The sequence below is a fragment of the Toxotes jaculatrix genome, chromosome 18, assembly GCF_017976425.1.
Source record: "Toxotes jaculatrix isolate fToxJac2 chromosome 18, fToxJac2.pri, whole genome shotgun sequence".
Lineage (NCBI taxonomy): Eukaryota > Metazoa > Chordata > Actinopteri > Toxotidae > Toxotes > Toxotes jaculatrix.
In genome coordinates, this window is record NC_054411.1 from 495,368 (window position 1) to 521,238 (window position 25,871).

A 25,871-nucleotide genomic window follows, 5' to 3' on the forward strand; every position below is an offset into this window, starting at 1 on the left:
TGCCGCCTGCGAGCTGATGATGTGATAAAATGACCTCGGAGTGTCATTTGCCCGATGATCTTCCAGCAGCAGCAGCCTGGCTCGGCTCGGCTCGGCTCGGCTCGACTATTCCCAGCGGCTGACGGGCCGACCTGCACCTAGTCTGCGTCTCGGATCCGCATCAAAATGGACACAAGTGACAGGACTGAGCTCCTGGAGACATGAGCTGAACCGTGCGCTCCCGGAGAGGCTGCGACCCGGAGTGAGACGCGCAGACCGGGAGCTCCTGCCGCTGCTGAAATTTTATTCTGCGCATGATGACGCGTTGCCGTGTGCGCTCCGCTCCGGCGCCGCTCGACTAGCAGCGGCAGCGGCAGGAAGTGTGCTGTTGAAGCGGCGGTGGGGAAAGACCCAATAACCAAAAGTAGGTGGTTGAGCATCAGGAGAAATAACCATGCCTAATCCGTGAAACTTGCACATATTGCATCTCCACGCCGTGCACCGTTCATCTCGTGGGCACAGAGGCCAATTGGGGGGTAAGTGTGGAGCGTAAAACGGCAGAAAAACGAGGTTTTCCGTGAGCGCGGGCCGCGGTGTGTTTGTCAGGATCTTTGTGTAGCTCCGGGCTAGCCTCGGGATGCTAGGGCTAGCTGCAGCGCTAACCTCTGCGAGCTCCTGCATCGGCCAGAGTCTTCTTTAAGGGCAGCGTGAATTTCTGTCATGTAAAATAAACCTCAGAGACTCTTTAATCCACGTAGCTTCGCGTTTGTTTCGTTTGTGTGTTTTGTTTGTCATTTTGCGTCTTGAACTTCCGTTTTACCCCCTTTCTCTCAACGCGGGGGGGCTGCTAACTAGCCAGGCGCTAATGCTAACGTTAGCTCGCCGTCCGTCTGCCTGATTTCACCTCTTATGCACAAAATACATTTTCATAAAGAGGCTAAAACGGTCCGGGTTGCCTTCATTGTTATTTTCACTGTGTTTTCAGTAACTGGAGCCTGTTCCGGCCTCAGCTGGAGCCGGCGCACTTGCAGGCTGTGTTTGTGGGGGTAAGAAAGCGAGGCTAGCTCGTTAGCATGGGGGAAAATGGCTCGCTGCTTGAAAGCCATTTTCCGATGGAGATGGGCTCTCAGTGAAAGTGGGCTGATGGCTGTAGGTGTTGTCCCGCTCTACTGGGAGCATCATGTCGGATATTCACGGACAAAACTAGACGATTTTCCACGGTCACCCACCCCCCACCGAACCCCCTCAGCTCTCCTCCGCGGCGGGTTCGGGCGCTATTCCCCCGGTTAAATGGGGGAGTCGGCTGAAGGAAATGTCGGCCGTGTGTCGGCGGTGGAGATGCCCCGCTTTGTCCCGATAAATTCATGCTGGGGCTGAACCCGACCAAGAGGAGACGGGTCAAGGTCAGAGAGCCCTGCTGCGGCTGTAACGAATCTTTCTGTGCCGGATCCGCCGCTCACCACCCGCGGTAAAATGTAGTTTGCACATGTAGAATAAAATGTGGAGAATAAACGGCGGCGGGCGAACAGATGAAGCCGAGGGTCTTTCTGTTGGTGTGAACGGACCCGGGCTCTCTCTGCTCGGGGGGCGGCGGGCTTTAACCCGGGGAACCCGAGCGAACCTGCGGACCGGGAACAGCTGCAGGCGGCGGGTGTGTTTGAGAGAAAGGCGCCGTTTAATCGGCCGGACTCGGTTTGTTTACATGATCAGGACTCGGAGCTCAGAGGAAAGTTGGACGGAAAAGAGTGAAAGGTTCGTGATTGGCTGCTGATGAGAGGCTGATTCAGACCTGTTTGTGAATGAGAGGCTTCTTCTGTAAAATCTGAGCCTCGGTATTACTGATCATTTATTTCTGCACGTGCAAACTGAGGTTATTGATCAGTTTATTCATTAATTTATCACTGAAACAGCATGAACCCAAGAAGGAGGAACAGGAGAGGATATAACAGTCCGGTCAAAGTTATTAAGCTCTTATTGCTTCAGGGCTGAAACTAACTAATTATTTTGAATCTGCTGATTTTTGTCTTTATTCATCATTTTGTCTGAAAATGTCAAAAATATTTAAAAAAAGGGTGCGAACTGGTTCATGTTTCTGTTGTGCATGAAAAAGAGGAGCTGCACTGAGGCAGAGCTGGCTGATTCAAACAAATCACGCAAACAATTATCCATTTATCAAAATGACTGCAGATTAATTTGTGTCTGTCGATCCATTAATCAGTGAATCCAGGGATTATTGCAGCTGAAGGAGCTGTTTTCTGACGGTGCAGATCAAAGGGACGTGGCAGACACGGTGCAGTGTGTCTGAAATATGTTTTATGTATAAATACAAACCAGTTGTACTGTGAACAATAATGTACGGACAAATAATAAATCTACAAAATGACAAGTGGAGAAACCGATGTTTTTACCTGAACTTCATGTTTTATTATACTGTTGTATTATTAATTCAGTTAGTGCAAATAACACATTTTCATGCACTTTGTACTTGTGTTTATATATTATAACATCTCTTATTATTATTATTATTATTACTTCATACTAGAGCTAGAACGGTTACAGTCAACAGCTGTGAACTAGTTCAAGCTTCTCCAGTGTCTGAGTTTCTGAGGCCTGAGGTGAAAGGTGAGATCAACACGAGGAAACACGGAGCAGGTGAATGGTGAGAGAGGTTGAAACCACGTCTCTTAATGTCCAGTCCATCTGAAGACATTTTCTGTGTCTCACAGATTAACGTTTACTGACGGACATAACGGAAATAACGGACGGATTCATTCATAATGAAAATTCACAGGCACATTTAATGTCCTTCTTCTGCCCTGGGATCAGAATGAAATGCAGAGTTTGAAACAGGCTGTTAAAGTTATTGAGAGTCGTGTGTCTCACGTCTGTCCGTGCTTCTTGGACGCTGTCTTTACGGCTCTGCTGCTGCTTTTCTTTGTCCAGCCTCACATCAAACATCTGGCTGAACTCTGCACCTCCTCCCTCCCTGTTTCCTCCGACCTGATTAAACTCTGCTGAGTCTCAGCTGCTCTTCACTCTTACTGATCTGACTCACAGCTGAATTTATGTATGTTCATTCAGTGTTTAAGCTGCAGTAATTAGTCTGTTAGTCTTTCAGCTGAAGATTCACATGCAACTATTTTGAAAATCAAATAATGTTTTTAGTCAAATCTGAGCTGATTCCAGCTTCTGAAAAGTTTTTCTTTGCGTGGTGATAAAGTGAATGTATGGTCTGATGTTACAGCTGCTGTTCTTCAGTGTACTCTGACATTTCAGCAGGTTCATTGATAAGGAACACAGTAGTCACCTGTGGCTGTGGTTCACAGTGACACTGGTGATGGTGGGAATGTAACTGAGCAGTTTGTGTTTGCTGACCCGTGGCTGCAGTGTGAAAATCTACCAGTGACTGATGATGTGATTGTGTTTAATGGTATTTTAGAGGATTATTAATGAACTGTGATTGGTTGTGGTTTTTGAAAACATGAAGCCACGGCGTGGTTCACGGTGTTTCAGTCTGGTGGTCGAAGCCAAGGCCTTGATGGGCTGCGTGCCCGCAGCAGTCTGCTGTAGCTCGGTGGGGTTCAGACGCTGTGCAGGGACAGTCCTGGCACCTCTGCACATCTGTACTGATGTGGTGTTGGTTGGAACAAACGGAACCAGAATCCATCCGTCTGTAAAACGTCCTGTTACAGTTTCCCTCAGCCACAGGTGACGTCTTCACACCTCGTTTTATTACTGGAACAAAGAAAAGCAGCAAATCCTCACATTTGACTTTTTTTCTTGTCAAACAACTAAAACTATTATTTGATCATCACATAGTTGCTGATCAATAATAATAATAATACCAATAATGAATACATTTTATTCATACAGCAGTTTTAAAGGCACTGAGACAATAAACAGTTTTCTGAGGATCAGATGTGGGTCGCTGTTTTTAAGAACCACATGTTCGATCTTCGTGTTTTTTAACTCTGAAATATTAATATCAGCCTCAGATATCCAGATGACCTGAAACAATTGATCAAACGATTAGTGGAGAAAACGAAAGGAAACTGTTCTGATAATCGATTCATCCAAAGAAAAAACAGGACGTTCAGACTGTAAGTTGTCTCGCGCTGCTGTGGACACACAGAGGACAGGATCTGTGGACACATGATGTGCTGCTGCTTCAGGGGCTGATACACAGTGTAAGGTAACATCTGTATGCAGCTGGATCATGGAGGAAAATGAGAGGGTGCGCTGCAGGTGTCAGTCGTTCACCTGTATTTGATGTTGGATGATGACACGTGATCGCGTTGTTACCTGAGAAAAACAGATTTAAAGCTGATGAAACGAAGTCGAATGGAAAAACTAAACTCCTGCAGCAGCAGATGCTGAAGCTTTGGACACACGTTTTCAGGTGTGTGTGATCAGACAGGTTATTTCATCAGCCACAGACTGTGGTCTTCTTCTCCTCTCAGCCGTCCTACCTGTCAGACCACAGCTCGTCAGGATCCTCCTGCTCTGTGGGTTACCCCCCCCCCATTTTCCTTTCCTGCCAATCAAACCCTCCTCCACACCTTTATTTTCCTCTGCTCTCCGTTTTTCCCTTTCTTCATGCAGACCACCCCTCCCCCACAGCCCTCCAGCTCCCTCTGTCTCCCTCTGTTTTCATCCACCTTCACATACCTGCTTTGTTTCTGTCCTTCTTCCTCTCCCTTCAGACCTGCACCACTGTCAGTTCATCTGATGCTAATTCAACATGGTTTTTTTTTTTTTACATGTAACTGATGATTAACAGAAAATGATTGTTAAGTAAAACCAGTTTTGTGAAACATGGTAAAGAGCCGGTTTTATTTCTGCTTTCAGCTCAGATTAAACCATCACAGCGATAAGTTTCATCCATAAATAAAACTCTTTACCTGCAGCGTGAGCAGACAGAAACCAGGCAGCAGAGCCGTGTTCCTGAAAACGTTAAACCATGAAACACGCGTGAGAAGTGGGACGAGGCTCCCTCGTGCTCGCAGTCGTCAGTAATTAAGGATTCAACAAAATATGTTTTAAAATCCCCACGAATCTCCTGTCGTGTCCGAACGAAGCAGAGAGGTGACAACAGACGTTCCGGACTCCACGTCATGTTGAACTAGCTTTTAGCTCCGTGTAAATTTGTCCTTTGGTCTCTGTACCTCAGACCAGCCTGTGCTGGAGGAGCTGTGCATCAGGTGTTAGGTTTTCACTGGTTTTCACTGGTTATGGACAGAAAATGAATCATTCAGGAAACTTTTCAGCATAGCTCCTCACTGGAGGTGAGACTGGTCTCGTTTCATCATCAGAGTGCGAGTCCTGGCAGAGCGTACAGGAAGTGACACGTGTGTGCGTTCATGTGTTAGAGCAGATTAACATGTCGGCCTGGTGTAATCTGTTACAGATTACAGATTAGCCTGTTAAAACTGTCACAGCCACCGACTCACTTTAATCACTCTGGTCTTTAAGGAACCACTAATCTGCTTACTGTGTGTCTGTGTGTGTGTATGTCTGTGTGTTTGTTTGTGTGTGTGTCCTCCCTTTATTGTGGGTCCTTTAAACGTGTTGGCAGTGTCAGTATTGGACCATCAGCAGCCTCAGAGACCCTCAGAGACACTCAGAGACTCTTGGACAGGCGGACTCTTCTGTCTCTCTCTCCTCTGATTGACTTACTGACTGTTGATTAATGATCAGGGCTGGATATCAATACCAGAGTTTCAGTCCTGATTCCCAATGATTATGTTTGCAGTAACAAATGTATTTTTTTACTAAATGTACCTGCATCACATGAACTGAGTTATAACAGTGCAAAATGATGAAAATAACATTTAATGAGGAAGAAATGAAGCAGAGCAGCGTCTCCTGCCTCAGAGGCCTCCTGACAGCCAACCACATGAATGAATACCTGTTAGAATATTCCAGCAGAAGTAAAAAAACACAAAGATATTCAGTTTATTCTAAATGACGATGGCAGGTCTGTAAATAAGGTTTTATTTAAACCTACACCCCAAAATATTCGTCTGTCAGAGCAGATCCTCTCCCACAGCTCTCCAGCTTCTCATTTTTCTAAGTGGAGATTAACAGACTAAAAATGACCTTACTGTGGAAACTGGCTCTGGTGTGAGACCATTTGACCGCTGATGGGGGGTGAGGTGGCGGCCCTGGACGTTTGTTGATCCTGCAGTGGTTTTCTGAGGCAGCGGGGAGCACACGGCGAGCTCCTGCCTCTTTACACTATAAACAAAGGTGTGTCCTACTGGCTGCAGAGCGCCGTCAGGTGTGAACACTGCAGCTACGGCAGCTGGGAGGCCTGGAGGCTTCAGAATCTGATTGGCTTCTGTCAGACAGTCACATCTTCTACTACTGAGATGACGTTTCCTGTGATCGAAAGAGATTTGACCTTTTTTGATAACTGATGAATTGTATCACAGTAAACAGAATATTTTGGGGATCTGACTCAGGGGTTGGGGACGGTTGTTTACATGATTTTACAGGTCAGAAACAACTTGTCTGTGCTGGGCAGACTGTGATATAGCCACTGTTTCTCAGTGAGTCTTAAAAGTTGTGGTGGCAACATCAGACACTATCAGCTGGCAGATTTATCAGTTTTTTGGTTTATTTATCGGTATTTATTTTACACCTTTGAAGACACACAAGAAAAAAAACATTTTAGAAGCTGGCACCACTAAATTATTGTGTGTTGATAAATAACATAAAACATCAGTAAGTTAGCAAGATGATAATCTTCCATATCAGAGGGAACTGTAGGATTGTGGTCTGGTAAAATGATCAGAAACCATTTCGTACTCAGATGAACATGAGTATGCACCTTGTGATTTTGTTTCCTGACGGATCGTGGTTCGAATGTTTGAATTTGTAAAGCAGGCGTTGTAAAACTAAAACAGGACCTGAGTTGCTTCTTAAGTAACCCTCTGCTTTTTTCTTCTTCTTGTCTCCGCAGTGATACCTCATTGGCTGGCGTGACCGCCCGCAGGGCTGCCACCTCCCAGGGTGGGCCCCGATTGGCTAGACTTGCGCTGGCGGCTCCTGGGGAGAAAATGGCCGCCAACCCTGCCCTCAGCTGAAGAGCTAAGCCCTGCTGTTTCCTCCCCCACCTCCCTAACATCACTGTTCATTGCTGTGTTGTGAACCGTGATTCTCTCCAACCAATTCGCTGTAGAGTACTATGGCAATGCATGATATGAGTCGTGCCAAGGGTTTCCCCTGTAAAGAGTGTGATATGGTTTGCCCGAGTACTCCAAGTCTTCTAGAGCATATGAAAGCACATTATCAGCAAGAAGAGACCGGACGTTTTGAGTGTGAACAGTGTGGCCGAATTTACAAGCACGCAGCCAGCCTAGCTAACCATAAAAAATCTCACGAAGTGGGTTCCTTCCAGTGTCCTGTTTGTACCCGTACCCTGCCCAACGCTGTAGCTTTGAAGAACCACTTACGTATCCATACATTGTCCCCCAGTAGTGCACACACAGAAGAAGAGAGTGAAGAAGTAGCTGAAGAAGCAGGCCACGACGAGAGGGACTACGGTCTCGCCCAGGACCTCTCAGACGGGTTTGGGCGATCCCATTTGAATAATAGTGGCATGGGACATAGTGTCCTGCAAAGCCACGAGACAGACGACCACGGAAAAAAAGGCTCCCCTGAATCAGACGACGCTTGGGACAGACCATTCAAGTGCGATCAGTGCGACAGAACCTACAGGCATCACGGTAGTCTGGTGAACCACAAGAAGTGTCACCAACAAGGAACTTTTAAGTGCTCTGTGTGTTTCAAACAATTTAGCAACCTGGCTGCCCTAAACAACCACGAAAGAACTCACTCGAAGTTCAAGACTCCCGGGGCATCCATGGTGAGCAGCAGCAGCAGTAGCAGCAGCAGCCTCCATGGTTCGGAGCGCAGCAGTGGCACTCAGTCATCCCAGAGTGACGATACGGCCGCCTGTTTCTGCCACCTGTGCCAGGTAGCGCTGCCAAATAAGGCAGACTTCCAGGAGCACATTCTGCTGCACAACACAGCCTCGCCCTCCCTTGGTTTGCCTCGCAGTTTTCCAGGGATCATGCCTCACAATCTGAGTGCAGTTCGATCCCCAGCGTACACCCCCGCCCTGGGGGACCCTCTACCACTGCCACCCCTGCCTAGTGAGAAGAGAGGTCCCTATGACCCCATAATGGGCCCTCCAGTCAACAATCCCATCTACACATGTGCATACTGTGGGGCTGGACACCCAGATCTGGAGACGTTGAAAGTCCACTATCTAACCCATGACCCCCATCCTGCATCCCATGGCCAGGACAGCTCAATCCTGAACTCAGACACCCTAAGTTCTGGATCACAGGGCTCCGTGTCTTCTCCCTCTGGGGGCCGTGTGCCCCAGGCCAATTCTCCTGACGATGGAGAGCGGCGCTTTAAATGTGGGGAGTGTGGAAAAAGCTACCGGCATGCAGGAAGTCTGGTCAACCACAAACGCTGCCATCAGACAGGCCACTACCAGTGCACCATCTGCTGTAAGCAGTACCCGCACCTGGCAGCACTACACAGTCACCTACGAAGCCACAAGGGACGTCCCTCCAACCAGCCTATTAATAACGACAGCAGTGACTGGCTATCTCCAGAGCCATTAACTCTGGACTCCCAGCAGAGCTACGTTCAGGAAGGCAGTGGTGCCACCACTCCAATCTCACTGCCAGGGAATCTTGGTGATGCTGCCCACTTCGTACCAGATGGTGGACACAGCAGTGGGTTGGACTCTCTTGAGTTCCATGATCGCTTTGATGGCAGCTCACTTTCCCAGAGCAACTCTGCTCACCGTCAGGCTGACAGACATGTGTGTGCTGACTGTGGGGAGATGTATGGAGACGTATCTGGCATCAAGTCACACATGTGTCCCCGCCATGGCCAGCAGCAGCAGGGCAATATGTCCAATGGTTTTATGGGGAACATGAACTACCACAGCTCCAGTGGAACCTCGCTATCTGCTGGAAGCACCAGCAGCCTGAAAGAAGGCGGCAGCCAGCGTCAGTACTCCCAGAGCGGAGGCAAGAGAATGGGGAACAATGACAAAGATGACGAGGATGATGGAGAAGTGTATCAATGCTCGGTGTGCGGCAACCACTACGCCAGCCTCAGAGCTCTTAGGAGCCACCTGCGTAGCCATGCCAATAATCCAACAGGACCAGGACCTTCCAACCTGGAGCAGGATTGGAGAATGATCTGCTCCACCTGTGGCCAGAGCTTCTCCAGGAAGCAGGACCTCCTGAATCACCAGTTAGTCCATGGCCCCCAAAGGCCAGATGGCCAGCAGCAGGGTATGGGAGGCAGCTCAGCAAATGGTAATGACAAGATGGACGGACGCAACCACATTTGTGTTGACTGTGGCATGTTTTTTGCTGACCGCCACCACCTCATCACTCACCTGTGCCCTGGAAAGAATCGCGCCAGCTCACTGAGCAAGCAGGGCCTGAATGGAGCCAAAGGGATGTCTGGAGGAGATGGCGTCGGTGGTGGGGTCGCCGGAGGGAGCCGTGATGTTGGCGGTGATGGACGTAGGCCTATGGTTGACCAAAGTGACAAGCCCCACAAGTGTGACCAATGTGGACGAGGATACAGACACCCTTGCTCACTCCTTAACCACAAGAAGTCCCATAAGACTGGTGTTTTTCGCTGCTTGGTGTGCCAGAAACGCTACTACAATCTGCTAGCCCTCAAGAATCACCAAAGGACCCACTTTGACCTGAAGAGGTAGGTCCCCGATTCAGTCCATTTTTTGTTATTTGTGCAGATGTCACACAGTTCAAAGGTAATGCTCCATTTTGCACGTTTAAGGAAACGTTGAGTTGAGTTTTGCGTTAGGGTAAAACATGTTTTGGCTACATTGCTCTTGTTTTACCAATGGAAAGCAAATGAGTAATGAGTAAAAGAATTCTATCTTGACAACTTAAATTTTAGCTGTGAACTGAACTAGATTTAAATTCAGAGGGCTGGTCCCAAAAAATTTGATAAACATTGTTCATTTACTGTTGTAGGCAGCATTAAAAAGCACAACTGCTGTAAGACTTTGCAGTTAGCTCAGCTGGTAAAGTTTGTGTTGAAAGACAAAATTCGATGCTTTAAGCCAAGGTTTCAACCTAATCTGCGTAGAGTGAACTTCATTTCGAATTCATCACAGTCAGTGCTCCAAAGTTCTAGTCGTTGATTTGTGGTTTCTGTTGTGGAGGCTGATAGCTGAAGAGATTTAGCATATTTGTTGGCTTTTAACTGCAGTGAGGAAATTTCTGACTAAACTGTTGCACTTAAGTCGATCAAAATAACACCGTACCCAGGCTGCCGGCCTTATCAGGAATTTGACTTGTGGGCCACAATGCTTAAAATAACACCCTTTGCCTAGGGTGATGTTCAGTACCAATCCTGCCCTGATATTGGTTGGAAAGTTTTAATTTCATGTATTTACAGAGACGCTATTGTGTTTTCTTCATCTTTGCCCGTTCCTGCTACAGGCACAAGTGTGAAGAATGTGGCAAGGCTTTCAAGATCCAAAAGCAGCTGATCAACCACCTCCGTCTCCATGAGGAGCATCGGGCCAAAGGTCTTGTTCGGACCGGCCCAAATGGTTCCCGCTTCCAGCAGCCTGGCCCATCTCAAATGCAAACTATGAGAGGAGAGTCATCGAAGGGCCAGGTAATGGGTATCAAATACAGCCATCAAGGTTTCAAAAAACCCTATTCTTCAGCTGGAACCTCGAGGCCTCAGAAGTTTGACCCAGCTGAAAGCGGACGGCGGCCTTTTGCCTGTGAAGAATGTGGAAAGACGTACCGACATGCAGGCAGCCTAGCCAATCACAAGAACCTTCACAAAATCGGGGAGTACCACTGCAATGTTTGCAACTCTACATACCCCAACAGGCTGGCAATGAAAAACCACCTGCGTCTCCACTTCGCCCAGAAGAAGCACAACTGCCAAGAGTGTGGCAAGGGCTTCCGCACTCAGAGGCAGCTAGCCACCCACACTACAGCTGGCCTGTGCAAAGGCCCGCAGGGCCCTGGGGCCCAGATGGATTTTGAGTGTGATGGCTGCTGTGAAGGCTTTGCCACGGCTGATGAGCTTGCAGCCCACGACTGCCCAGCCCAGCACCTGCCTTCGTCGTCCTCCACCAACAGCTCCACCAACATCAGCATGGAGAGAAGCTCCGTAGACATGGACTCTGATGAGAGACCCTACGCCTGTGACCTGTGCAGCTGCGCCTACAAACATGCAAGCTCCTTGCTGAATCACAAGCACACCCACAAGACAGGCAACTTCAGGTGCAACTTCTGTGACAAGCCCTACACCAACTACATGGCGCTACGCAACCACATGCGCATCCACACGCAGCGGAAGAAGCACATCTGCCACACGTGTGGGAAAGCCTTCCGTCTGGCCAGGTTCCTCCGCAACCACCAGAAGGTCCACGAGGAAGGTGCTACCCCCTTTGGCTGCCCCACCTGTGGGAAGAGTTTCCAGGGGAGATCTGGTCTGGCCAGGCACCGCTGCGGGGACAACCAGGTAGGCATGGAAGTCAGGAGGAAGGCCACTGCACCCACGGGAGAGGGCGAAGAGTGTCGGTACACGTGAGTTCTCGTCAGTTGTTTGTGATTCTTCGAAGTTGAAAAAAAATAGTGAAGATAAATTTAGGTCTCTACATGTCTATTACAGGTATATGATCTCCAATCCGGCTTCCTTGGGACCATACGCGTGCCGGAATTCGGATTTTTCTGAAGTTTGGACAAATTGAATTAGTGGAGAGACCAGATAAGTCAACCCTGTTTGCTTTCAGTTAGCATATACCACACACTTCAGTTTTGTAGGCTACCTGCAATCAAACATTTCATGTTTAGATGTATTGTTTTCATGCTTTGTGTTCTTAGCACACTTTGCCACAGATTTGATTTAAGTAGTATTTTGTGTGTAGCTTATGAGCAAAACTGAAAGTATTGATGTTGTGTGTTCCTTACTCCTGTCATGATTTTGATTGTAGTTTGATTTGTTTGTGTTAGAATAGAAACTGCAGTCACGTGATGGGACTCTTGAATTTTGATGTCTTGGCAAACTGAAATCACAGGGAAGCTTAGGGAGTATTTGGAGCCAGCTGCACTGCACACGTGTAGAGGTTATTATTCGTATCAGTTAAGGACTCTTTACCACAGCACTGTACCTGCAAGCAACTGCAGTCTGACATGGTAGAGGTTCTATGGGTATGTTTGATTGATTTTCATCACTACATTCAGAATCACCCAAAAGAAGGCTGTGATAGAAGGTCTTTGAAATTGTTTTCAGATGTGAAAGAAGCTGTTTGAAGCTTGTGTCCATTTGTGCAGTGCAGGGAGCGGCAGATACCTCCCAGTTCCCTACATGAATCCCAGTTGTTTGTCCATAGTTTCTCCCATGTTCCTTCCTTCCTCACCCACCCAGAAGTCCTCTCCCCTATGACCTGTCTAGCAATCATAGCTTTAAATGGTACACCACTTTGTAGTAGTCTTCTTTAAAAGTTTTAAGCCGGATTTCAGATCATATACCTGTATGTGCAACATCTTAGATGATGAGTAGTTGTAATATTTCAGTAATTCTAAAGAAAAAGTGGTAACCAGAAACTTGAGATCATCTTGGCTAGAACAGTGTAAACAGACTACCATTTTCTCTTACTAAGCTTCCTTTTTTCCTTCTGTCACTCCCCCCATTCCCTTGCCCTCCCCCACTCTTGTTTTTCCGTTTGTCTCTGCACAGATGTGATCAATGCGGCCGCTCCTACCGCCATGCCAGCTCCCTTCTCAACCACAAGAACACCCACACTGTCGGCATCTACCACTGCGCTGTGTGCCTCAAGACCTACTCAAATCTGCTTGCCCTGAAGAACCACCGCCGTATCCACTCAGAGACACGGCGCCACCGTTGCCACGACTGCGGCAAGGCCTTCCGTGTGTCCTCCCAACTCTACAACCACCGACGAGTCCACCAGAAGCAGCGGGAGCTGACCTGCCGGTCCTGCCAACGAGCCTTTCCTACACAAGCCAGCTTCAGGCTTCACATGGAGATTACGCACGGCCAGGCGCCACAGCCCCGCCAGCCCAGACCCCAGCAGCCCCGACCAGGGGGCTCCCAGGAGCTGGGCTGGGGGTCAGGCCTGGATCTCACCTTGATGCAAGAGCAAGGACTCAACCCCAGCAGCATGGCCAAAGCCCGCAGCCGTGGGGACAACAGTGAGGTCATCAAGTCCCACGTCTGTGACCAGTGTGGGCGGTCTTACCGCCACGCCAGCTCCCTGCTCAACCACAAGAACAGTCACAAGACTGGGACCTACTTCTGCAATTCCTGCCAGAAGGAGTTCCCCAACCTGATGTCCCTCAAGAACCACCGGAGGATCCACACTGAGCCCAAACGTTACCAGTGCCCCGATTGTGGCAAGTCCTTCAGGGTGTCCACACAACTCATCTGCCACCGTCGCATCCACACCAAGGAGAAGCCGTTCTCCTGCCAGCAGTGTGACAAGCGCTTCTCGTCCAAGTCCAACCTGAGGCACCACATGAAGGTGCACTGGAGCAGCTCAACGGCGCCCCCTCCCATGGCCGTGGGTGCGCCCAACTTCCTGGGTATGCCCGGCGGCCCCTTCATATAAGCTAAGGGATGTGGGTGGGAGGGGGGGTGTTTGGGAAACGGAGCGGGAGGGAGGGAGGGAGGCTGGGGGGGGGGCTAATCACATGCCAAGGTTTCTGGAGGTGCCAAAACGTAGCTCTTCCTCCTGCTCACCCTCCTCTTCCTCATTTTCCATGTGTGGCTGTAGTGTGTGTGAAGGACAAAGTGTGTAGCCTTGGTCCAGGTCCTGCATGACATGAAAATACATTGATAGCAGGAGGGACGACACAAAATGGATGTTGCACACACACACAGAGGACTGAAAATGGAGGACATTCACACACGCTCTGTCGCTGACACATCTCCAACATCTTTCCTAAGCTTTCCCGAGCTGAGGCTTCCTTCACAGACGTTCCCACAAGGCTCTGGCCGTAGATCTGTCCGACTGTCCCACACAGACTGACTGACTGCAGACGGACGGGCAGACATGGACTGTAGACAGACATGATGTAGTTTTAACAACTGTGCGGACTTCGCTACACCTGCCTTACTCCCTGCTGCATGCTGCCCTGTAAAACTGAGGTTCTTGAACCTTCTCACTCCAGAACACTGATGTGAAATGGGGTGACGGGGCCCCCAGGGCCCCACGGCTGCAGAGACCGAGCTGAAACCAGACTGTTTATCAAAGACCAGCTCCTAAAGACTGATGAGTCCTGTGGTTGTGACTTTAGGACAGACTTACTGTCGGGGCAGAGCTGCTGTGAGAGTCTGCATGAAGGCGTGAACACGTACGATGCTTGTTTCTGAGTAATAAGCCTTTTTGTCCTTTTCTGTCCGAGGAGCTGATTGGTTCTGTGTTTCTGATGTTGTTTGTAGGGAGATTTGTCCTGATGAATTCTTCTCTTGTGGCCTTTGTCACTGTTCTTAAACCTTATTCTGGCTGAGGTTATCGAAGCAAAGTCCAAACTGTTTTATTGAAGTGACCAACGTTTGGAGAAGCTGGTGCAGACAGAAGGTTTGGTTCATTTTACCTTCTTTGTACCTACACAGTTTGACAGCAATGACATGTGGGAGCTTTTACGGCTGAAGACAGAACGCTTTGGTCTCTGAGGGTCTGGTTTAAGTATGTGTGTGTGCGTGCGTGCGTGCGTGCGTGCGTGCGTGCGTGCGTGCGTGTGCTCACTCAGCTGAGCTTCAGCCTCCTGCAGCTTCGCCATCAGACCTCTGACGCCTCGTTCTCACATACGGATTCAGCAGCAGCAGCAGCTGGTGCAGGACCTGAGTCCGGCTCTGACTGAGCAGCTGTTTCTGCTCCGGTGTAAAACAAAGCGTCTCGTTTCCCGAGCGATGTGTTGTCATGCATCGTTCTGTGCTTCATGCCGCCGCGGCTCAGCTGCTGACCCTGACCATCGGCTCTTCGTGTTGTGCAATAGAAAATTGTGAACTGTGCGTTTCCATTTCACAGGAGTTCAAATGACGGTTGTTGTGTCAATGGGTAGTGCCAGTGTGTCCTTTCAGGCTCAGTTCACACTGAATTTGCGGTTTACTCTTTCAGCTCTGATTGGACAGACCCTGAAGATGCTGCTTCACCAGTGCACCACGACGTAGTTGTTTTTCAGAGCGATGTGTCTCCACACATCCGTTTTCTAAAGGTGTGGTCAGACCGGATTTTGCTGGCGGTCCATCAGACTGTAGGTGCGTGCTGACCCAGCTCTGGCTTTGTGCAGAGTTCAGTATATGTTGCCAGATTGACGTCTGTTTTCTTGCTATAGAAAATGAACCTTCAGTCGGCCCCTTCCTGTACATTCACAGGATCCGTTTTTTTTTTATCTGCACGGTCACGGTTGTTTTTAGGTGCAAGAGACGTTGCTCTGTATTTAAAACAACCTGTTGGCAAAGTGATGGACTCGCAGCGGTTTACTCCACAGCCAGTCCGCTCTGACCACATCGTTAAAGTCACTGCGTGGAAAAGAAAACAACCACGGAACCAAACACGCTGCTGGTCTTCAGTCCGTCAGGCAGTCCGGGCGGCTTCAGTGACCAGGATCCTGACTCTTTCAGTTCTTTGATCCGTATGTGCGAACGAGCGGTGAATCTCCCCTCTGACCCCGATCTGTGTCTCAAACTCACCGTCCGAGGACGGATACGGCATCGATGTCTAAAAACACACGTGAAGAAAGTGTATATTGTTTGGGCCTGAGCCGACACCACTCTGTTCTGTTTGATCCTGTATTGTAATCGTTCTTCTGACTGTGTTCTACAGTACCTCTTTTATAAGAAGGAAAAAAGACGACAGATCATTGTAGTAATGCATTTATTTATATTATTAACACTTGTAATGGACGGCACTAGTCTTTAGGATGTGTGACTTTAGAACTTTGTTGATGTAAAACACCCCCTCCTCTCTCTACCCACAATCCCCCTGTTCTGTTGTTGGAGCCGTTGATGGACGCCGGGTTCCACTGAGACTCTGAAGGAACTGGAGCTACATGACGGAACGTGGGTTTTTTTTTTTTTTGCCTTTTACTAAGTGATGTTGTGACGGCCTTTCTCAGTCGAGCCTTTCCATCATCCCTCTCTTCCATATTTATCCCTTCGCTGAGTTTGACTGCCCCCCCCTCCCCCCGTTTGAGAAAAGTCAAACTGGCATTGAAAAGGGACGACTGGGTGATTCTCTTCAGTTCTCATCGTTTGAACCTTTTTATGTTACACTCTTATGGTAACCTCTTGTATTTATTGGTGTTATTATTTTTTTCCTTTTTATTTAATGGCGTTTTTGAAGCCTGTGTGTGTTAAACACAGTTTGTCAGCGTTTTTCAGGAGCACTGGTGCTATTTAAAAAAAAAGAAAAAAAAAAAGATAAAAAGTCAAAGCCGTGCAGTGACCGTCAAGTGCTGTAGGAGTCCATGTGATCTTGAACTAGAACACAGAAATAATAACTGTACATTCTCTATTTTTATTTTTGCATTTTCTTTCTTCACCATGTCTGATTTTTTTTTTTTTGAGTGTACACTTTCCCGCCTGCATTTCAAATAGTTTTTAGAGAGAAGAAGAAGAAAAAGATCAGTTTGGAACAACTATAACCTTTTTTTGTTTCAAGTTCTAACTTTTTGTTTCCATGCATATATATGTAATGCTTACTATACACTTTTATAAACTATGTTTTGATAATTCATTTCTTAACAGAAAAACTTGTCCATATACTATAACCCTTACTGCTGAGTACTGAAAATAAATAGCTGAAAAAAAGCCCACGGTGGAGGTCAGTGTTTTCACTCAGCTTCACTTTCTGTTCAGATTCATCTCTGTGGTTACTTTATTAGACACAAGCGTGAAGTGTCTCCGAGCCTCTGACGTTCAGACGCTGTGAAACCATCAGGAGGCCATTCGATCCGATTCCATGAGGTTTCAGTTTGTGGATCAGCTGAAGTGAGTTTCAACACAGCAGCTGCTTTGATGCTTCACTGTGGGTCAGACACATGAAGCGAGCAGTCAGATAAGGATCCATCTGTTTGAGAACTGATTCGCTGCTCTGGTCGTTTTGTCACATTTCACTGTTTTCTGACATTTTGCAGATAAAACGGAGAAAATGGTGAAAACGTCACGAGCTGCAGAAACGCTCAGCCTGAGACTTTAAAAGAGTCTGATTACCGTTAATCATCTGATCGGAAACATCTCGAACATGAACGTTTGTGCCAAAACGTTTATGTGGACTCGAGGATGAACTGATCAGAATTTGGTGGTCAAAGGTCAAAAGTCACTGTGACCTCACAAAATGCATTTTTGGCCTTAACTCAAAAATTCATACGTTAATTATGATAAAATGCAGTTAACAGTTTTTATTAAAGTCCTTCACACTCTTCAGTACATATGTTGACTGAGTGAGTGACATGCTTGTAAACTGCAGCCTGATTGGTCGGTGGAGGCGGGAATCACTTACGCTAATCCCACATTAGATGTACCTAATGAAGTGACCACTGAGTGTTAGTGTAACAGTAAACACGTGAATCCTGTGAAGACTCAGCGCGTTCTGGTTCTGGTTCTGGTTCAGAAATACTGACTCACGGCTTCATTAACGGCTAATCAATCATTTAATAATGCCTCATACATCAGTTCCAGTAAATGTTCATCACTTTCTGATTTATTAACCATTAACACAGTCATTAGTTCATTAGCTTCGAAACCTTATAAGAAACTGACACTCAAACATTTGCTCTTATTAATGAATCATAACTGATCCATATTTACTCATCAGTGAAAAGTTATTAAAAAGACAGAGGTGCAAACATCACACAGCTCAACGTGTGTGTGTGTGTGTGTGTGTGTGTTAATGTGGGTGGATCCTCGTTTCCAGGTTAATATTTTTCTGTTTAAAGCTGAAGAAATAAGAAGAACCAGAACGTCACGTACACACACACACACACACAGGTGTCATGTCTGTAACATCAGTGTTTGGGTCTCAGACTTTGGATGATTCAGAGCTTCACTCTGTTCTCTTGTCTGTTTAACTTTCAGTGGATGAAACTGTCATTTGTGTCGATCAGTCTCAACCAATAATCCATGATAAGGTGAAAACATCAGAAACTGAAATCCCCTGAAGGTGGCGCTGCATTAAAAAATGGCACGATTCTCTACTGGACATCAGTGCGTGGGCTCAGGAACATCCAGGAGTCACTGTCTGCTGTGGACACAGCCCGTCGTCCACAAATGCAACTTAAAGCTGTATCATGCAAAGAAGAAGCCGTACGTGAACGCGATCCAGAAACGCCGCCGTCTTCTCTGGACCACAGCTCATCTGAAATGGTCTGAGGCAAAATGGAAAACTGTTCTGTGCTCAGATGAATCAAGACTTGAAACTGTTTTTGGAAACCATGGACACCATGTCCTAATGAGGAGAGGGACCGTCCAGCGGACAGACAGGAAGAGGCGACGCTACACAACATCACAACATCGCCCCGTTCCCACTTTTGTCAGATGTGTTGCTGCCATCAAAGTCAAAATAAGCGAATATTTTCAATGTCTCCACTTCAACATCTGACATGTTCTTTATGTTCTAATGGGAATTTATGAGATTGATAAATCATTGCATTGTTTTGGAATCAGGGTTGTACTTTGGTAAATGAGAAATTTCAGTTTCTTATTTTTAATAAATTTGTTAAAATGTAAAAATTTTAGTAGTTTTCAGTAAATAATCTGATTCATGAAGAAACAACATCCACGTTCATCCACCGAGCCCACGGTCCCAGTGTGAAATCCGTCACACCGTGGAGGTAAAGGTTCCAGGTCCAGCAGGTGGTCTGGACTGTACCATCATCTGCTCATTCATGTCAATTTACTGATGTTTTTTTCTCCATGACACCTGCAGGTCGTTGTTAAACCTGATTTTATTTTTTCTTTTATTCAGCACAAAGCCTGTTACCTGCAGCTGCTTCACAGTAAACTTGGGGGCTTTTACTGTGAAGAAACCGAGACAGGAAACGTTCTCAGGGTCTGAGGCATCACTTCAAGTGGATTTGTTCTTGTCGACCCTGTAATTTGTATGTAATAACCCTTTAGGGCAGGTTTCTCCGATGTAACCTGGGGTCAGACCGTCCGAGGTGGAACTAAAAGTCCTTCAGTCACGCAGCTTAAGTCCCAGCGGCAAACATGGTCTCAGGAGAATCGGACTTTGTGAAAATAATCTCTTTATTGTGCTGTGTTTGTAAAGCGACTCGCTCATTAATGTCCGCTCGCTAACAAGCTCATGTCTTTGTTTTATTGTGAAACCTGTTTCACGCCGGCGGACGCTCAGACCTCCTGAGACGTGGACTTTCACCTCCTGCTCCTGTTTGTTGTAACATCAGTGTTTTCTCATCATGACCTGAATCCGTCTCATTATTGAGGACAGGACAGACACAGGTCTGATCGTTCTCTTTTCTCTTCATCATGTGAATCTTGTCTATGTTTTTTTTTTTTATCTTTAATCATTTAGTCATTTTGTGCCGAATCATAAATGTGCAGAAATCATTTGTAATGAGACGTAAATCTGTGGACTGTGGAGGTTAGCAGGTTTCAGGAGGGGCTCTGGTTTCAGACAGAGGAGTCATTAGTGTGGCGTCGCAGCAGCCGGCCCTCTGAGGCTTCTCAGACCTGTGGGGCCCAGAGTTCCCTGTTTGTTAAACTCTTCTTCTCTGTGCTGAACTAACAGCCTCCTGTTTCTCTCCTCTCAGATCTGAGTCCGGTGAGTTCACCCAGCAGCTCCAGGAGCTTCGTCTGCAGTCAGTGTGGGCGGTCTTACCGCCACGCCAGCTCCCTGCTCAACCACAAGAACAGTCACAAGACCGGGACCTACTTCTGCAACTCCTGCCAGAAGGAGTTCCCCAACCTGATGTCCCTCAAGAACCACCGGAGGATCCACACTGAGCCCAAACGCTACCAGTGCCCCGACTGTGACAAGTCCTTCAGGGTGTCCACGGCGCTCGTCTGCCACCGCCGCATCCACACCAAGGAGAAGCCGTTCTCCTGCCAGCAGTGTGACAAGCGCTTCTCGTCCCGGTCCAACCTGAGGCACCACATGAAGGTGCACTGGAGAGGTCCCACACTGTCCAGAGGGACATCGTCAGCCTTCCTCACTGTCCCCTCCAGACCTTTCTAGACCTCACTGTTCTGGACCAGCAGGACGGGCTCGACAGTCCCAGATCACATCTGCTGTGAGGTTTTACCCTGAGGAAGAGTTTAAGGTTTGAGTCTTAGAAACAGCTGAAGACCAGAAGTTTACCCACTGCTGAATATTTACCAGAGTTTAGCGCCAAGTCTCCATCAGTGAAATACACGAGTGATAAACATCTGGATTCATGTGGTTTGAACTTTTGGAATATTTTAAACTTTTCTTTCTTCTTTCCAAACAAATGTCAGAGAAAGAAAAACTTCATGATAAAACAACAAAAGAGTAAAACGATTAAAAAACATTAAAACCAGTGAAAACCGGTGAAAACCATTCAAACAGATGCAGAGTCCACACTGAGGCGTCTGCTCTGAACTGGTTCAGGAGTCGGTCACAGTCGGCTGCTCGACACCGTCTGTTCCAATCAGCCCACACGGCTGATCCTGAACACCCACTGATGTGTGGATGCTTTTTAATGCCAGACACAAATGTTGTGTTATCATTGTATTGGAATATAAATATGTAACTTCATTTAATTTGATGATTTTCAAAGTCAAATATTTTAAATCTGTAAATGATCCAGCTTCAACAGGTTTTTAGTTGTGCGTCCCAGTTTGGTTCATACAAACCTCAGCTGACCTCTGACCTTTGAGTGAAGCTCTCAGAGTTTCTCTTTGTTTACTGACACTCATCAGGTCACTTCCTGTGTCCACGGCTTCCTGTGTGTGTTGGAGTGAGGGCGGGACTTTCGGCACTCCGGTGACTGATTGGAGTTTAGAAGCTTCAGAGTCGGTGTCCATCGATGTTCATTGGTTCAGTGGATGGTGACGCTGTATATGTTGGATGTTCGGACCTTACAGACGTCTGGCTGTACATCACACAGGTGCATCATGGTTCTTGTATTCCTTCCATGGACGGCAGGTTCTGCCACACCTCTGCTCCACGCCCTCTCTCCTACTCGCTGGTTTTACTTCTGAAGCTTCTGTGCAGTGAGAGTTTGTGCTTGTCCCTCTTCACTGGAGACGTGCAGATGTACAGCAGACAGTAAACTGAGAAAATGTCTTTTCCTGGGAGTTGGTTTGTCCACTGGTCAGAACTGAAGCATGAGCCTGTGGAGGTGGTGTACAGACTTTCAGAGTACTCCCACCTTTTCCTCTGAGGATGTAAAGGTGGACCGATACCAGAGCGGGACATTTGTGGACGATTGGAGTCGTGGAGTGTCCAGTTCTTCACGGTGAGATTCAGTTTATTTTTTCAGTTTCTTCTACTGATGAAAAACTTGTGATTTCTTCTTAGAGTTATTACAGCCAGGCTTAGAAAAAATGAAATTCGTTCGTGGCAGAGCTGAGCTTCCGTACGTCCCTGCTGCTCTCGGAGTTTCTCACTGTTCCCTCTCGGACTCGATTCTTCATGGATTTCTGTCACCGACAAAGCAGATGATCGGGAGCCATCCTGTTTTGTTTCTGAAGAAATTCACTCAACCAGGCTTCAGGTTCATGACGCAGCAGCGTCCTCATCCTCATCAGATCACCTTTTCATCACTGTTAATCCGTGGAAGCATCTTGTCTGCGGGGCATCTGCGCGTCCTGACGCTGAGCCTGATCTCTCAGCTCACATGTACACATGGTTAAAGCAGTGATGTGATGATGGTGTGTCCTGTTTGGTCAGAATCTCACAGGAGGGCGGGGACTTTCCACATCACAGTGGAAACAGCTGCAGCTGCTGTGGCGGCCATTTTGTTTCCTTTCTCCAAACCAACATTTCTACAGCTCAAAGACAGAAAGACATTAGAGACATTTTCTCATATTTCTGACAGTTTTTCATGATTGTGAGACACTTATGAGAAAACAGTCCCATAGTTACATGATCTGTATCCAGTAATTATGATGTTGTTTTATTGTAATTATGGGAAACTAAAGATCTCTGAACTATCATGTTTAAATAAAGGTTCATGGAATTACTTGAGCTTGTAATGATAAGAAAATGAGGAAATCCTATGATAAAGATTTTGTAATTTGAAAACAAACTTACAGTTTAATAATCATGAAATCCAAATTGTTATTGTGAAAATATGCTCTCATAAATATGAAAAGGTTTTTTTTTTATTCCTTTTGTTTAAGGAATCAGTCATGAGATCATATCTCATCATTAAGAGAATATTTTCCCACAATTACAAGAACATTTTTTTGTGATTATGTTTCTTTGTAAATATGAGATTAACATTATGAGAAACAAAGCGATGATAAAAAAATAGGAGAATTACAGGAAGTTTCTTGTATTTGTATCGAGATCGTGCAGTTAGGAGAAAGTACAGATCTTAAAATTATAAAAAAAAAAATTGTCATGATTACAAAATACTGTATTTAATAGTTAGAGCTGTGACGCCAAACTCATGAGCTCATTTTTCTCCTGGACACAAAGTGAATTTAACGAGAGAAAACGATTTGCTCGGATTCGTGTGGATTAGGCTGCAGGTGTTAGAATAACGGTTTTATTTCAGCTGGATCTTTGGTGCAGTAGAAAGCGAGCAGTAGAAGTATCGCAGTAGACTGTTGGTGCTGTGTGCTTAGATGATGTATTGTGACTGTAGCTGTGTATCATAACCTCTGTGTGAGTGTGGGAAGCCTTTCTCTCTCTGTCTGAACCAGTGTTCATGAAATGTGAGATTTTCTGATGAAGCAGCTTCAAGTTGATGAAAATGTGACTGAAAAGCACAAAATTTCAATTTCAGATTCCAACATTACACAAACACACCTTTCCTTCTTTGCCATGTTGGTGGTGTGTGCGTGTGTGCGTGCTCTCAGTTCTTCATTGTCCTCATTCAGCATCAACAACACATCGTGTTTCACCTCAGTGGAGTTTACACTCACACACACACACACACACACACACTTCATGGAAGTGAGTTTTTTATTTACAATTTTAACCATAAACCTCTAATATGGGTTCAAAAAATAGATCAGCCTCAGTCTCATCCAGCATCAGTGTCATCCAGCATCAGTCTCATTCAGCATCAGTCTCATTCAGCCTCAGTCTCATCCAGCATCAGTCTCATTCAGCCTCAGTCTCATCCAGCATCAGTCTCATTCAGCATCAGTCTCATTCAGCCTCAGTCTCATCCAGCATCAGTCTCATTCAGCATCAGTCTCATTCAGCCTCAGTCTCATCCAGCATCAGTCTCATTCAGCCTCAGTCTCATCCAGCATCAGTGTCATCCAGCATCAGTCTCATTCAGCATCAGTCTCATTCAGCCTCAGTCTCATCCAGCCTCAGTCTCATCCAGCATCAGTCTCATTCAGCATCAGTCTCATCCAGCATCAGTGTCATCCAGCATCAGTCTCATTCAGCATCAGTCTCATCCAGCCTCAGTCTCATCCAGCCTCAGTCTCATTCAGCCTCAGTCTCATCCAGCCTCAGTCTCATTCAGCCTCAGTCTCATCCAGCCTCAGTCTCATCTAGCAGTCTGTGTGGAGCAGATTCAGCTGGTCACTGTGGAGGATGTAGTTCATGGAGCTGTTGTGTGTATTGCATTATACTGACAGGTGTTTCTATTATTTTGTCCATCTCATTCATATAAATGAGGGTAGGCTTATGATATGAAAATGTGGATAATCTGAGTGTATTAGCAGGATTATTTCATTTTGTATTAAATGTATATTCAGTATTGGCCATGGGATATTCAGACACATTAAACACACGTACACACCAACTGTAAGACACATAATTCACATAATTCAATCAGCAACCTGTGGATCTATGATAAATATTTTATTTTATTTTGCACAAAATTATCTTTTATCAAAGTTTAATTATTGAAAATAAACAAGTTTCTAGTCAACATGAAAAAGATGAATAACCTTCACACTTTAAACTAATTTGCTGATGATCACATGAATCTGGGGAAACTACACTGAGGTTTATTCCACCAAGAACAGAAATAAGTTTCTGTCTCTGTGTTCACAGTTTGACTTTCTTCAGTTGGTGCTGATGACGATATGACGACTTTCAGCTGCTCTGTAAAGGTCTGTGAATGGCTGCTGTGAGAGTCTGTGTCTGTCTCTGCTTTTTCTTCTGCGTCTGTGGTTTTCTAAATAAATCCTCTTTCTACGCCTCCTGCTGCTGGAGTGAATCAGTCTGAGCAGGACTCTCGTCACATCAGGTTCGTTCTGGAGTCAGTTCTGTGGAATATAAATGTGATGTGACCGTGAGTTTCATTCATTTAAACTGTAGTTACTAAAAACAGGAACGAGACTGGAAGGAATTCTTGAATAAAACCAGTTTAACTGTGTTTTCAGCAGAGTGTGAGTGTGACCTGACTCTGACACGAGCGTTATACTGAATTTATCATGAGAGACTTTATCGTGCAGGTGACCACAGCCTCTTTATTAGGGACCGGCCTTCATATGGAAACCAAAGAGTGATTAAAAGACACAAAAGCAATAAAGATCCCATCAGGCAACAACAGTACACTGAACAATCCTTTTCTTTATTCATTTTTTGTTATCATTTCAATATGTCTGTCAGGGTTTGTTTTTTTTTAAGTTTTTATTTTAAATTAAAATTTTGACACACTTATAAAAGACAGCATCTGCATAGAGTTGTCATCTTAAAGATCCATGAAGGGGGGGTCAGGGGGGAGAGAGAGCAAGAGAGAGGAAGTGGGGCGGGGTGAAGTGGGGAGAGGAGGAGAGGGGGGAGGGAAATGGGTAAAGAAGGGGGAGGGGGAATACTGGCACGTCACATGAACTAAACAGAACAGCCAACAGCAGTACGAGAGAGGGGGGAGGAGGGGGAGACAGGGCTGGAGGGGAGGAAAGGGGTGTCGGGAGAGGAAGGGTGTTTTTATCGGGTGGGGGACAGATCGCTTTTACATTACGCTACGCACACATACACACACACAAAAAAAACGGGACACAAGTTGCATTTCCGGTCAAAGTTGCATCTAAATAGCGATGGCCCTGTCCTCTTTTCGTTTGGTTGTTTTTTACATTTTGGAAATATTTTTTCTAACCTCACACCTCCATCTCGTGCCTGCCATTTTCCCCCGAGATAGCTTTGATCTGCATTTGTCCGTCTTCCCTAAAAACAAAGAAGTTTTATTCGCTGCAGGAGGTTGTCTACAGTGTGTGATTTTGTCAGTGGAGTTCCTGCAGGAGGTCTGAGCTCCTCGGCCGGGCCTGAGCGCCTCTGCATGATAAAGAAAGCCCTTGTTTCTCTATATATTGCACGCTTTGTTATGTTAGGCCTGTGTGAGGCGAGAGACCGGGCCCAAAATTAGGTGTTGACTCTGGGAGGACCGTGTTCCTCAAACCCATCAAAGCTGAATTCTGACTAAATTTGCAATCACGTAAAACATCCTTGTCACAAACCTGAGCTACCGTTGGCAGTCTGACCAGGTGAACACCGGACGATTGCTTCAGAGAGCCAGAAGTAGCTTTAAACTGGTTTGTTGCAAAGACTTTGAGACCCAATTTTCTGTTTGACCTCTGAACGATCTCGTGTGCTTCAATGCTTCTGAGAAACTGAAACTGAAAGACCTCCTACAAGAACCTAAGAAGGACTAAACAATGGAAACAGCCACGTAGAAGGAAGACCGCAGTGGTGCTCTGAGGTGCAGTAAGAGGAG

The 25,871-nt window shown here is 46.4% G+C and overlaps 1 protein-coding gene across 2 annotated transcripts; it reads left to right on the top strand.

The window, feature by feature from the left end:
- The first annotated feature begins 367 nt into the window (after window positions 1-367).
- si:dkey-89b17.4 (zinc finger protein 850) lies at window positions 368-24,630 on the top strand. 2 transcript variants are annotated; one of them, XR_005896335.1, is made up of 6 exons: window positions 368-515; window positions 6,944-9,738; window positions 10,494-11,603; window positions 12,757-13,619; window positions 19,812-21,479; window positions 24,209-24,630. XR_005896335.1 is itself a non-coding variant. In XM_041062392.1 (5 exons), the coding sequence occupies exons 2-5, from the start codon at window positions 7,169-7,171 to the stop codon at window positions 20,234-20,236; spliced, it is 4,968 nt and encodes a 1,655-aa protein (XP_040918326.1). In that variant the 5' UTR covers window positions 368-515; window positions 6,944-7,168; the 3' UTR covers window positions 20,237-23,281. The 2 variants fall into 2 exon arrangements, 1 of the variants encoding a protein (XP_040918326.1); XM_041062392.1 differs by lacking the exon at window positions 24,209-24,630 and having other exon boundaries at window positions 19,812-23,281.
- The last annotated feature ends 1,241 nt before the right edge of the window (window positions 24,631-25,871 follow it).